The sequence below is a fragment of the Panthera uncia genome, chromosome B4 (assembly GCF_023721935.1).
Source record: "Panthera uncia isolate 11264 chromosome B4, Puncia_PCG_1.0, whole genome shotgun sequence".
NCBI lineage: Eukaryota > Metazoa > Chordata > Mammalia > Carnivora > Felidae > Panthera > Panthera uncia.
The window spans coordinates 88,969,318-88,983,461 of record NC_064809.1 but is presented as its reverse complement, the minus strand read 5'-3'; the positions used below and the strand labels follow the sequence as shown (position 1 = coordinate 88,983,461).

General features: G+C 41.1%; 1 protein-coding gene across 2 annotated transcripts in view; it reads right to left on the bottom strand.

The window, feature by feature from the left end:
* Positions 1-622: 622 nt before the first annotated feature.
* Positions 623-14,144, bottom strand: part of IRAK3 (interleukin 1 receptor associated kinase 3) — a 63,237-nt gene continuing 49,715 nt past the window's right edge. Inside the window, exons 9-13 of one of the 2 annotated variants that reach the window (XM_049625923.1) lie at positions 12,592-12,790; positions 12,261-12,323; positions 12,002-12,166; positions 9,946-10,476; positions 623-1,480 (exon numbers count right to left, since the gene is read on the bottom strand). In XM_049625923.1, coding sequence (XP_049481880.1) covers positions 9,961-10,476; positions 12,002-12,166; positions 12,261-12,323; positions 12,592-12,790 — 943 coding nt within the window. In that variant the 3' untranslated portion in view covers positions 623-1,480; positions 9,946-9,960. Of the gene's footprint in view, positions 1,481-3,341; positions 10,477-12,001; positions 12,167-12,260; positions 12,324-12,591; positions 12,791-14,144 lie in introns of those variants that run through there. The other variant, XM_049625922.1, reaches the window with a different exon arrangement.

Sequence of the window (14,144 nt, the reverse complement as noted above, 5' to 3'; positions counted from 1 at the left end):
GTCATTTTGGGCTCTTCAAGCCACTGAACCAAGGAGAAAGATGTAGCTTATGACACAGGTTCTGGGTATTGATTGCCGCTGTCAAGGGGGAAATGAGATTGGGGAGCACAAGGAGGACAGGAAGGCCTGAAATCCGGGGAACTCCGCTTACTAACAGTTCCATCTCCAGCGATGAAAGTTAACGTCAATTCCAGCACCAATAAAGACCACTGGGGGCTCACACCCTTTAGCAGTGAAGGTTTGGCACACACCATCAGGGAAGGAAACCGAGAGACCCAAAGTGCCGGCCGAGGCCAAGGGAGCATGGAAGGAGAGTGAAATTGCATCCTGGTGACCAATCACAGAAACAAAGACAATAGCAGCCGCGCAGGCTTCCTTTGTTTTGTATGTATTTGTGTCTATTCACCACTTACTTACTTTCCTTCTCTTTTCTCCTATATTGTATAAGAATTGTTGGAGATGATTACCTCTATTTTTAGAAAATTTAGGCAGAAGATATATTAAAATCACCTGGAGACAGATATAATGACTGATGAGAGCCTGTACATCTTTTGAAAGAGTGACAGCACCTTCGATTATTTGACGAATATTTGCATGATATTGTTACTGTTACCGGAAATTGAAACAGAAGGTAGAAAGGCGAGAATAAATGCTGAATAGCCACAGGGTAGGATTTGTCTGTTCTTGCCCTTCTGTGCTTTCCTTTGTAGTTTAAAGAAAACTGCATCTCCTGGATGCCCTTGACAGCTGACTCCTCGTTATAGAACCCGGAAGAACTAGAGGAGCCTTTTCTTTCTCTGCTTCTTATTGGGCCCCTGGCAGTAACATAGGAGCTGCACAGGTGGTGGTCGGTCCACGTTCCCGCTTTCTTCCATGGAAATGCATCAGCATTGCACGCATCAGGAGCAAGCTCTCTGTGGCCTCAGCAGAACAGTGGTCACGGCTCTTAGTTACACCTCTTCTCTTTTTTTCTCCTTCATGCACAACAGTGAAAGTGGCTTCCTGTAGTTCTTAATCTCTGGATAGCTACACATTTTCCTTTTCTTTTTTTTTTTTTTTTCCTCTTCTGGCCTTTCCAAGTCTTTGATAACCAACTCCCAATATTAAATTCCATCTGTTTGAAATAACTAGCAGGGGTTCTAGTTTTCCGTAAGGACAAATACTGACACAGATGAACCCATGGCCCAACCTCTGCAAAGAAACCATGGAGTAGATGGGGAGGAAAAGGATGGTCATTGACAGGCCAGGAAAAAAAAAATGGGGAGATCAGATAACAGGATGTCTTTATAAAGTCCAGGATAGCATATTGTGATTTCTGATGTGTAGCAGCTTCAGGTAAGAATGGAGTCCAGAGGGTGTGGCCTTGGAAATAGTGGCTGAAGTAAAGTAGAGGTGTAGTTTCACTGTGATTGATGAGATCTGTGATGCAGCGATGCTACTTGGGTCACTCAAATGGCCATTGAAACAAGGACAAACGATGCTGGGATTATGACATAGGGAGAAAGATGAGAACATGTTAGATTATGTCTTCTAAAATACGGTAATAATTTTTTTTTAGAGAAATACATTTTAATGGCCAAGACAGAATATTAGAAATCATATGAATTATTTCCCCCTCTTCAAACTGCTAAACAAATGCATAATGATTGCTCTGCCTCTTGTCTCAAGCCTTAGAGCTACTGGCAGTGACTTAATACAAACATGCACACTTGGCTTTGTAAGCATACTGGAATCTCACATTTTCCTCCAGGGCACATAAAGTAAAAATAATAAAAGTCACAGATTTATATTTGCCCTTGGCTGAGATCACTGCAGCTCTTTTCTTAAAAAAAAAAAAATCCTGAAAGAAAAACCCCGTGTTACAAACATAAAATAAAAAGATGTATCAGAAGATCCAATGTTTAATGGTCCAGCAAGTGCACTGTAATTAGCTAATATGCTTTCAGAATGACATGAAATTATCGTTAGTGAATAATGGGATTAAGAAGACTACCGGAAGTTATGCATACTTCACCCCAATGTGCTGTCAGAGTGACTTCATTTTACACTCTATTTGCGTACTAGATTCCTTAACCTCTCTTTTGCTGAAATCTCTGCAGTGATGATACAGTTAATATTACCCGGCATTTCTCTTCCAGGAAACACAAAAATAGCACCAACACGTCAATTTGGTGTCAAGAGAACAAAATTTGTGGCAGGGTCATGCTCCTAAAAAGCCAGCACGAATTTATCTTTTAGCTGGATTTGCCTGTGTTTTTATCATATTTACTGTCCCCTGTAACTTACGCCCACAAAACAGTCCCTCCAGGATAGAGCTCATTAGAATTGGCATTTTACCCTGGAGTACACTTTGCTATTTCCCGTTATAATTAATGTATCGTGGGCCCCATTAGCATTGTTACATAGGCTCCATCTCTACCTGCTAGAGAAAAACACTGTATTCTGTCACACTTTCTCTGCACTGTGGCAAGTTTTATCTTCAACTCATAACTACAGCCCCGAGTCTACTAAATTCAGCAGGTTAAAAGTCGTATGCAGGTTAAAAAGGGATAATGGGACCTAAGTCTGAGGAAGGGATAATTTATGGTTAAAAATTTCTCTCTCCAAAGATCTTTTAATTTTTTTTTTTTTTTTAACTGTAGGCTATTCCTTGCAGTGCTAATTTGTAAGGATAGAGCTTAAGGGTAATTTTTAAATATTTTACCAAAATCAACTGTAATTACAAAGCATTGTGCACTGTGATCTGTTCTCCACTCTTCTGTATTTTAGCTGGTCTGGTTTTTGCATCTTGGCTTGCTTTTTTAATTTGTTACCTTTTTTAATTTTAATTAGGCTCCACACCCAATATGGGGCTTGAACTCATAACCCTGAGATCAAGATTGCACAGTTCAGGGGTGCCTGGGTGGCTCAGTTGGTTAAGCATCTGACTCCGGCTCAGGTCTTGATCTCGCGGCCTGTGAGTTTGAGCCCCGCGTCAGGCTCTGTGCTGACAGCTCAGAGCCTGGAGCCTGTTTCAGATTCTGTGTCTCCCTCTTTCTCTGACCCTCCCCCATTCGTGCTGTCTCTCCCTGTCTCAAAAATAAATAAACATTAAAAAAAATTAAAAAAAAAAGAATTGCACAGTTCACCCACTGAGCTAGCCAGGCACCCATTGGATTGCCTTTTTATAAGTCCTCTCAAAACTTGTTATTCAGGAGATACAAGATAGATCTATGTGGGAGCTTCAGTCGCTGAGGCTGTACGATAGAAATAAGGGCAATGGAACAGAAATATTATTGGTGGTTGATAGTTGTTATCAAGGGCACAGCTAAGCAAAGAGGTAAATATCGACATGTATAGAATTTTTCCAACATAAAAATACCTTTATTATTTTCTGGTAATAAAAATGATACATGCTCATTATACAAGTTTTAAATACATAAAAGTCAAAAGAAAGTAAAGATCACCCAAATCCCATAGCCCAGAGAAAGACATCATTTTTGGCAAAGATCTCTGTATGAAACATATATTATTTTAAAATATCCAGTGTTAGAAATGGGCCCATATTAAACATATTATTCTATATCTTGCTTTTTCACTCCATAATATTTCAGGGACAGATTTCCATAGCAATAAATGCAATCTAAATAATATTTAATGACAGTTGTATATGACTCAATAGTATATATGTGCTAGAATTTATGTAACCCATTTTCTGTTGAAGGATATTTAGGCCATTTCCAAAGTTTTAATATCATGAATATCATAAAGTACATCTTTGCCCTCATGTTTACATACTTGTGTAGTTTTTATTCTTTAGGACAAATTGTAAACAAATTGCTGGGTAAAAGTGTATCATTTAAATGTTTGGTATATATTGCCAAATTTGATACATACTGTCTCTAGAAAAGTTGTACCAGTCTTCACCCCTGCCAACAGTGAACAAGAATGTCCCTTTGTTCATATTTTGTCAATTACTTTTATATTTGCCAATCTTGGAGAATACAATTAATACAAATAAGATAAACACATATGTTATTACTGTTTTTATTTTCAAATAGGGTATGCCTTTAATTTTTTAAAGTTTACTTTTTTATTTTTGAGGGAGAGAGAGAGTGCATGTGGCACATGTGCACAAGCAGGGAAGAGGCAGAGAGAGAGGGAGAGAGAGAATCCCAAATAGGCTCTGTCAGGGCAGAGCCCAATGTGGGCATCAAACCCCGCAACCATGAGATCATGACCTGAGCCAAAATCAAGAGTCAGACACTTGACTGACTAAGCCACCTAGGTGCCCCAGGAATACCTAATTTTTAAGTTATCCGTTTTCAGAGCAAATATTTCCTGGATTTGAATAAAGAGTTTTCAATTTGTGTCCATACTTCACTATCAGCGTGACTTGGGATAAGAGTCAACTTTCTTGATATCATTTTCCTTGCTATTATAGTAACAGAACCCAGCTCAGTTGGCATTCAGAGTGTAGGTAATGAAAGCACTTATCACACTATTAGACACCTCAGTGTTAACTGAGTCTGAATCTCCTGCACGTAAGTTCTTTCTACCTGCTTACTCTCCATTACAATCAATGTTGGTCTGTAAGAAATTTTAAAATTAAGGAGCCAATACAAAACTTTGGAAATATTCACTTGCTATTTATAGAGATTGCCACAAAGTTTTCAACAAGACAGATGACATTAATAAGAAGGCTCTAAAGTGAAGGCTTGGTAAGCAGTGTAGATCTTTGGAATAAAAATGCCTTCCAAGAAAATACTTGCATGTCAAGTTCAATGGACCATCAAATATATACAAATAATTTGACAGAAATATGGAAACAAAATACCACAAGTATCAGTTTATCCCCTATCAAATGTTGGTTTATCATTGCTTAGAAATGGTTTGGGAATATTTTCTACCATGAATCATATCTATAAACAATGTATACACAATGTCTAATTCCTCCTTTCAAAGATATCTCAGATTTAATACTTAATAACTTTTCTCTGAGAATAGTGGGATGGAACCATCTAAGCAAATGAATAATGGTAGTATGGGTATTAGAAAGATGCACTTTAGGGGCGTCTGGCTGGCTCAGTCAAAAGAGCATGTGACTTTTTTTTTTTAATGTTACTTATTTTTGAAAGAGTGTGAGTGGGGGAGGGTAAGAGAGAGAGGGACAGAGACTTAGGATCTGGAGTGAGCTCTGTGTTGTCAGCAGAGAGCCCGATGTGGGGCTAGAATTCACAAACTGCAAGATCATGACCTGAGCCAAAGCTGGTCGTCACTCAACCAACTGAGCCACCCAGGCGTCCCATGAAGAACATGCAACTCTTGATCTCAGGGTCACAAGTTGAAGCCCCATGTTGGGTGTAGAGATTACTGAAATAAATAAAACTTTAAAAAAGAGAAAAGAAGGGCGCCTGGGTGGCTCAGTCAGTTGAGCGACCGACTTCTGCTCAGGTCACGATCTCGCGGTCTGTGAGTTCGAGCCCCGCGTCAGGCTCTGTGCTGATGGCTCAGAGCCTGCAGCCTGCCTCGGATTCTGCGTCTCCCTCTCTCTCTGCCCTTCCCCTGCTCATGCTCTGTCTCTCTCTGTCTCTCAAAAATGAATAAACGTTAAACAAAAAAAGAGAGAAAAGAAAGATGCACTTTGGGTGCAATGTAGATGACAGTCGTGATATACTAGATACCAATGATTTTGAAGATATTCTAAATGACTATTTGGTTCATTCATTTTATAAATATTGATCAGGCCATATTATGTACCAGGTACCATACTCATTGTTACAGACACAAAAATGAGCAGGATATAGTCCCCGTCCTCAAGAAGTTTCAGTTTTGTGGAGAAGAGAGAAGTCAACAGACAATTACATTGTGGAGTGATGGGGAAGTGAGGCATGTGTAGGTGCTTCAGAGTCCTTAGGAGCAGCCAGTTGAAGGTGTCGTTGGTAGCTAGATGAATGTCCTGGACAAATCATAGGTCAATGGAAGAATCGGACCTGTCATGATTGCCATATATCACAGACTGCCTGGTGCACACTAATAGCAAAGCAACCAGTTACCATGGAGACATCAGCTGTACCATAGGGTGAGGGGAAACCTCTGTGAATCCCTACGGAAGGGCTGGCAGAGAAGCTGGAGTCTAAGTCCAGACAACACTCAGAGATGGCTCAGTGAGGCTGGTCTCCTGGAGAGCCACCAGTTAGCATTAGAATCGAGATTACAACTTTCCCATGTTGTTTCCTTTCATCCATCCGCTCATTTACTGACTAGAACATAAGCTCCATGAGGGCAGAGATCTTTGTTGGGTGTGATTTTTAAAAAAAAAATAATTCTTAATGCTTATTTACTTTTGAGAGAGATAGAGAGCAGGAGGGGTGGACAGAGAGGGAGACACAGAATCCAAAGCAGGCTCCAGTCACTGAGCTGTCCGCACAGACCCCCACACAGGGCCCAAACCCACGAACTTCTCAAGATCATGACCTGAGCTGAAGTTGGACGCTTAACCAGCTGAGCCACCCAGGCGCTCTCAGTTGGGTGTGATCTTCACTGTGTCCCCAGCTCCCAGAACAATGCCTGACATAAAGGAGGCTGTTGATAAATATTTGTTCAGTGAATGAATGGTTAGATCAATGAATTCATTTAACTTACATCTAATGACTAAAGAGGTGGGTAACTGTTAACAGAGGAACAGGATAGTGAAAAAAGGCAGAAGACATGGCAAGCCTTGTGTGTTTACTGAAAACCTGTTGGAATCAACAAATGAGCTCTCACCTCTATCCCTTTCTATAAAAGCTTGAATCTGTGGGGGCTTCTGTATGCAATGTGGAATACAAGAAAGAGTGTGGGCTTTGATATCAGACAGCTGTGCTTTAAAATCCTGGCTCTTCCAGTTCTGGGAAAACCCCAGGCTCGTTATTTAACCTCTCTAAGTCAGTTTTCTCATCATAAAATGGGATTTGTACCTTCAGTGTGGCTGTGAAGGCTTAACAGGAAAAAGCATGAAATGCTTTGGACCGAGCTCCCTTTGCCCTCACCCATCCTTCCAGCCCCAGAGCTGGGGTTCTGCAGAGCTCTGGTAGAGCTCTGGGCCCCCAAATCCCTGGATGTCCATCCTGGGACTCCTTTTCTATTTCTCTTCCTCCCTTCTCTCTCTCCAACAAGTTTCTCCAAAAAAGCCTTCCTTCCCCTCTAGAAAATGCATAGTAATCTCTGCCTCCTCCTCCTCCCACTTTTACTTTCAGTTCCACTGGTTTGTGGTTCAAATACCAGATGTCACCCAACTCTTCACTGGGGTGGTTGCCTTTTCTTCCTCACTCAGTGTCCTATTGGAGCCAATACAGTGCCTTGATTCTGGCAGGTGCTTAATAACACATGCAAAGAACAGATGGGTAAGATGGCTGGCCCCTGAGGACCAGCCTGAGCATGACCTCTCCCAACTGCTTACCTGGGCCTTTATGTGGCCTGTCAATCAGACTAAGGCTTATTGTGTTCTGAACCTCACCATGAGACCATTTTTCCCAGAATTGTAGCTTCATGTTCCTGGCCTTGGTCTGTTAACCTGACCCTGATTCCTGATGACTTCCGTCTTCTTTTTTTTTTTTTTTTAAGTTTATTTATTTTGAGAGAGAGAGAGAGAGAGAGAGCACGAGCAGGGGAGAGACAGAGGGCGAGGGATAGAGAAATAACCCCAAGCAGGCCCCGCACAGTGTGGAGCCCGACGCGAGGCTCAATCTCATGAACCACGAGATCATGACTTGAGTTGAAATCAAGAATCAGACGCTTAACTGACTGAGCCACGCAGGCGCACCTCCCAACCTTTTTTTTTTTTTTTTAAAGATGATTCCCTGGGGCACTCCCTGGTGGCTCAGTCGGTTAAACTTCCGACTTAGACTCAGGTCATGATCTCCCGGTTCCTGAGTTAGAGCCCCATGTCAGGCTCTGTACTGACAGCTCAGTCTGGATCCTGCTTCGGATTCTATGTCTCCCTCTCTCTCTGCCCCTCCCCAGCTCACACTCTGTCTCTGTCTCTCTCAAAAATAAACAAAAACATTAAAAAAATTTTTTTAAGATGACTTCCTTTTTTAAATAATTTGTTCTTAAATCTAGACTCCAATCTGACCAATTAACCCAAACATATTAACTCACACACACACAAAAAAAAGCAAGAGCCTATTCCTTGGATGCAGAGCAGGCTAGAGGTCTACCCTTTCATCATACATGTTCTAGAGAGGGAAATTCCATTAATCTTGTGGAAATGGTTTTCTTGGAGTGTTTCTATCCATCATCAGAAAGACAGTCCTAATCCCCACTTTACTCAGCAATCTTTTTATTATGTGGGTTCTTAGAACTTAATTCAACTTAACTTGTAAGGAAACAGCTCTGTATAGGATAACATGCTAGGCCTTGAAGAGATGGCCCCTGCACACTCAGGGAATGTGATAGAGTAAGGCCCCCAGTTCCCCAAGGACATCCATGTCCTAATTCCAGAAGTCTGTGAATTACTTCTGTGAATGAGTTACGGGTCTTGCGATGCATAGATATCCTTGGATTATCTGAGTGGGCCCAATGCAATAACGAGGATCCGTAGGAGGCAGGAGGGCAAAGGAAGAGAAAGAGGTGATGAAGAAAAGTCCAAAGAGAAAAAGAAAGAGAAATCTAGATTCAAAAATGCCACAATGCTGGCTTTGAGGATGGAGGGGAAGAGGCCATGAGTCAAAGAATGCAGGCAGTCTCTAGAAGCTAGAAAAGGCAGGGGAATGAATTCTCCCCTAGGGCCTCCAGAAAGAATGCCAAGGACTTCTGACCTCCAGAATTGTAAAATAATTAACTTTTTTTTTTTTTTAAGTAATTTCTACACCCAAATGGGACTTGAACTCATGACCCTGAGATCGGGAGCTGGATGCTCTACTGACTGAGCCAGACAGGCACCCCAACTTACATTGTTTTAACCCACAAAGTGCCTTATAATTTGTTCTAGCAACAATAGGAAATTAATACAGGTAGTTTACAATCTAGTAAGAGAGAAAAGATGGCACAGGCAACATTGGTACAATTGAGAAAATAACAAATATGAAAGAAACACAAAAACAGTGCTATAGAAATGCTAAGGAAGTGAGTACTTCTGGCTGGACAGATTAAGGAAGCTTCCTGGAAGAGGTAGTTCTGCTGGGCCTTGAAGGCCTGGGTAGGATTTCAACAGGGGGAGACCCAGTAAACAGCAAGAGTAAAGGCACAGAGTTGGAAGGTACAGGATCAAAGAAAAGGGTAACATAAGCCCTTGTGACCAGCCATTTTCTCAGAAACAAAAACTACTTGATTAAAATTTCACACATTCTACTCAGGATATAATGGTCTCTAGGTTTGTAAAAAAAAAAAAAAAAAAAAAAAAAATGTAATAATAGCCAAAACTGTATGATATGTGATAAACTATCCTAAGGGTTTAAATACAGAAATACAGATCTTGGGCAAGAATCCCCTCTCTACACAGAACATGTCAATAGCCAAGGGTAAATCTGGCTCATTTTCAAACAGACAGGCTTGACAGGGAGGAACAGAAAAATACTAAAGGTTAATTAAGATAAACACAAAGGTAATTCTTTAAAAAGGCACCTGTTAACATTTACAAATTAGACACTTCTTACAACCTTCACAAGCAAGCCAAACTGAATAATGCAATCTAACTGAACTGAATGTACTTAGCAGACTGGTGGCACAGGGGCTCATGTTGATGATGATGGAGAAGACTGTAGAATCTAGTCCCTCTTTGGTAGGTTTTGTTTGTCTAAAGCCACAGCTCATGATCTTAAGTAATTTTGGATGGTTCTCATATAGCCTAGGTTTGAGCCACTCTGTTTTCAGAGTTGGGAAGGAAGGAGTAGAATTGTCCAGAGTAGATCCGCATCACCCAAACTCACCATCCATAGTCCTTTTCGCATTACTTATGGTAACAATGTTTTCCCAAGATGATACCTGTACTCAGAGGCCTTAGCAATACTTGCTTTCTTCTTTATCTTCTGGTGAAATTGATTCCTTTTTGTACTGCTCACATTCGTTCCAGGAAGATTCAGAGGAACAGCTAGTCTCCACTGGCCTGCTCCTGTAAGAAGGGTCTGGAGCTTCTGCAGAAGGGTCCAGATCTGCACCACAGGCCCCTGAGTCCTGCGATAGAGCTGAATGCTTTGCAGACCAACTTTCTTTACAAGAAGAACTGGGCATGTTGCATGCATCCTCTTTTCTCTCACCCCCTGTCTTTCTGTGAAAGCCCAGAAACGTAACCTCAGACTGGCTGCATTCAAATGGAACTTTCGGAGTCACTCCATCTTTTCTCAAACCTTGATCATGAGGGTGTGAACGATTATTCTGGTTTTCATCATCTTCCACTGGAATACTTGGTACGTTATCCAAGAATAGAGGAGAAGGACACCTGAAGGACTTTAGTGAAGTGGGAGGGTCCTCAGCAAAATATAAGCAGGCTTGAGTACTTTCAAGAGTAGTTAGGACCTAGGTAACCAAGAAACAAACATTGAGTTAAGTTTGAATAACCTCTCCTTTCACCTTTTTTTCTGCCTACTTATTAAGGAACAGCCTCTTGTTTTCATGAAATAAGTTCAACAATAGAGTTTTGAATGAGAAGCTATTAAAGATTAGCTAGACCCTTTCTTTCACAGACTTGAACCAAAGTATAAAAGATAGGGGCCCAGGAATCTGTATTTTAAAAGCTTCCCAGTTGATCCAGATATGCAGCCCACATTGAGAGCTGTTGACCTGATTTAAAAGAGCATGTAACATATCTTTACACACACACACACGTACTTTTTAAAAATGTACTTAGGGAGTTTTACTATTTGCAAAGTGTTTTCACACCCATTCCCCCTTTTAATCTGTACAAACAATATTATTATTCTCATTTTACAGATAATAAAGCTGAGGCTCAAAAAGGGAATAAATATCACTAGCCAGTAAGGAACAGATCTGTTGCTTGACCTCAGATCTGGCTCCCAGTCCCATTATTCTTCCACGGTACCTCTCATAGCTCCTTTTGGGCCCAAGATTTCAGGTCATATAGCTCTTACTGGTGGTGTCAGGCCTCGAATATACCTCTGCTGACTCCCAGGCCAGTGTTCTTTATATTCTGATTATGTTGACCTCTTGTTTAAAATCCCCTCCTGCTTCCACAATAGACTCAGGATTAAACCCAGACTACCACAATGGATTCATGTCCGTCCATCATCTAGAACTTCCTATTATTTTGAGCACTCCAGCTTTTCCCTTATGACATCCCACTTCTCTGAACTACCTGCAGTATTAGTGCCATGGAATCCATCACCTCTGAGCTTTGCATGTATAGGTTCTCGCTGACTGAAGTGTCCTCCTATTCTTACTGTTGCCTCAATTCACCCTATTCTGCCAACCATAGCACAGCTGTCACTTCCATCAAGAAGCTTCCTTGACTTGCATAGGCTGGTGTGTATTCTGAGCCTACGCTCCCATACTGACCTGGGCTTCTACCCACCCTGATGCCATGTTTACTGATCTGACTCACTCTGGACTGTGAGCCTGAGGGCAGCAACCGTATCTTGATTACTGTTGTGCCCTCAGCACCCAGTACAAAGTCTGGCACATGCAAAGTAAGCGCTAGCTAAATATTTGTTGAACAAATAAACAAATAACTGACTGGATGATTAAACTGATGACTAAATTAAAAAATCAGTAGGGGAAACAAGTGCTACATTCTTAATGGACCAGATCTCTTAATGAAGGCTGAATACAATTCTCTCCAAACTACTCACTTATGTCATTTCATTAAATTTTTTGTGGTGCCCTGATCCCACCCAATAATGACCTCTACCAGAGTACCAAAGAATGTGACTTGGTGACTTGGAAAAACTATCTATTAGGTTAGAATTCTATGTTAGGGGCTGGATTTGCCTCATTGATAAAGAATTTACTTAGACACACAATGTATCCAATTTAGATTTTCCATGGTTCTGTGGGCTTGGTTTTGAATAAAACCATGTGTACATACTTCATCCATTGATGGTCTTAACTTTGCCCGCGTGGTAGCACACTGGCCCGCCAAAGAGAATAGCTTGGCAGAAAAATTCCGAGGACAGGGATGCACTTTCTTATCTAGAAACGAAAGGCATGAATCGAGTCCTCTCTTCTCCATCAACTCCATAAGGAGATCCCTCTAGGAAGAGAAGAAGATAAGGTATCTTTGTCTTTTAGAACTCTATCCAAAAAAATGACCAAGAAATGGGTGCAGAGATGAAGACAATTCTTACCAGCTGGATATGCTTTGGATCATCTAACACCACTTTACAACCTGTCAGAACTTCCATGATTACCTATAGGGAATATAGAGAAAGTCAGCTACATATGTTAAATATATACATATAATTAGGTCAACAGTTAACCTTGACAATGGATATAGTTCATTCTAATCAATGACTGTATATTTTATTATTTGACAGATTGCATGAGATTAATGTATAAGACATTGGGTAACAGGAAGTCAGTAAGTCTAAAAGTTAAAGCCCTTAAAAAAATTCTTAGAATCTAGAACGTTCCTGGTGATAAACTCTCCTTCTTTGTTGACTGGTACTTGGTACTTACAATTCCAAAGCTATAGACGTCCGTTTTAATGGACAGTTTGCCCTGTCTGATATACTCTTCAGGCATATACCACAGATGTTTAGTGCTGCTGCTAGCCATGCTTATGGTAGAGCTCTGATGTTCCGGGTGGGGTCGGAAGTGCGCCATGCCAAAGTCCGTCAGTTTGGGTTCAAACCGATCATCCAAAAGTATGTTCGCACTGAAATTGTAGCCAAGGACAAACGAGACCAAAACATCATAAAGGCATTCCAGCGAAAAACAAAATGGCAAGCGTACCCTCATATCTGGTTAATTCCAAACAATGACAACACAAACGCGTGCAGAATTTTCCGTGAGGGTATTTTCCCATTTTTCTTAAAATATAAATACAAGGATTATATAAAACTCAAAGATGAAAACCTGGCCTAGGGACAGTGGGCTTCTCCAATTTATAGATACATAGAGGGAGTTGGTAGATAAAGCTGATGATTTGCCAATAGGAGGAACTAAAATGAACCAAAGCAGCTTTCCTTATGCTCTTCTGATATGCGGTGAGCACACTAACTGGGTTTTAGTCAGCTAACAATCAAGTACCTGTTATGTACAGAGCTGTGCTGCGGAATGCCCGGCTTCTCAGCAGAAAGCCACTAACCTGCAGCGATGTGAAGGATCTTTGGTAGCCCCTGCCTTAAGGATAGTCCTTCTCTATTGTCCCATCTCTATGACTTTCTACGGACTGAAGACAAAAATGTCTTTGAGCCTTATTTAAAATATAGATATCTGCTGAAGTAAAGACAAAGTGCTTAGAGTCAATTTTAGCTACTTGTCACATAAAATCCTAAATAACCACTTAACATCTTGTCTGACAGTAAGCCTCAGCTTACATTTACCTTCAAAAGGCTGTCACAGCAGGGATGGAAAAGGCTAAGCCCATGCATTTCACATGGCCTACACCTGGGGTGAGTCCCAGCTCTGCCTTTCCCTGGCTCTGTGACTGTTGATGGGTTACTTCACCCCATAAGTCCCAATGTCGTTTTCCTCACATGCGAAATGAGGCAAACAACAGAATTCACAGAACTGATAAGGAGAATAGAAATAGCCTACTATCTGGCACACAGGAACGGTCGATAAATGGTAGGTAAGATGAAAATTACTAATTAATCATAAGAGAGCAGAAGGATATTGATAAAAGAGGTGGGTGGGCCAAGAAAAAGTAACCTATTTCTCAGTTTTGCTCCGGGCTATTCAGAGCTTGCTCTTTGTCCCCTGAAACCAAAGCTTCCAAAATGCCAAGTGGTATATTTGAAGTACTACACATTGTTATTAAAAGTGGTAATAGGGGCACCTGGGTGACTCAGTCAGTTGAGTATCCAACTTTGGTTCAGGTCATGATCTCACAGTTCGTGAGTTCGAGTCCCACGCCGGGCTCTGTGCCGATGGCTCAGAGCCTAGAGCCTGCTTTAGATTCTGTGTCTCCCTCTCTCTCTGCCCTTCCCGTGCTTGTGTGCTCACTCTCTCTCTCAAAAATTAAAAAAAAAAAAAAAAAAAAAAAAAAAAAAAGTAAGTGGTAATAG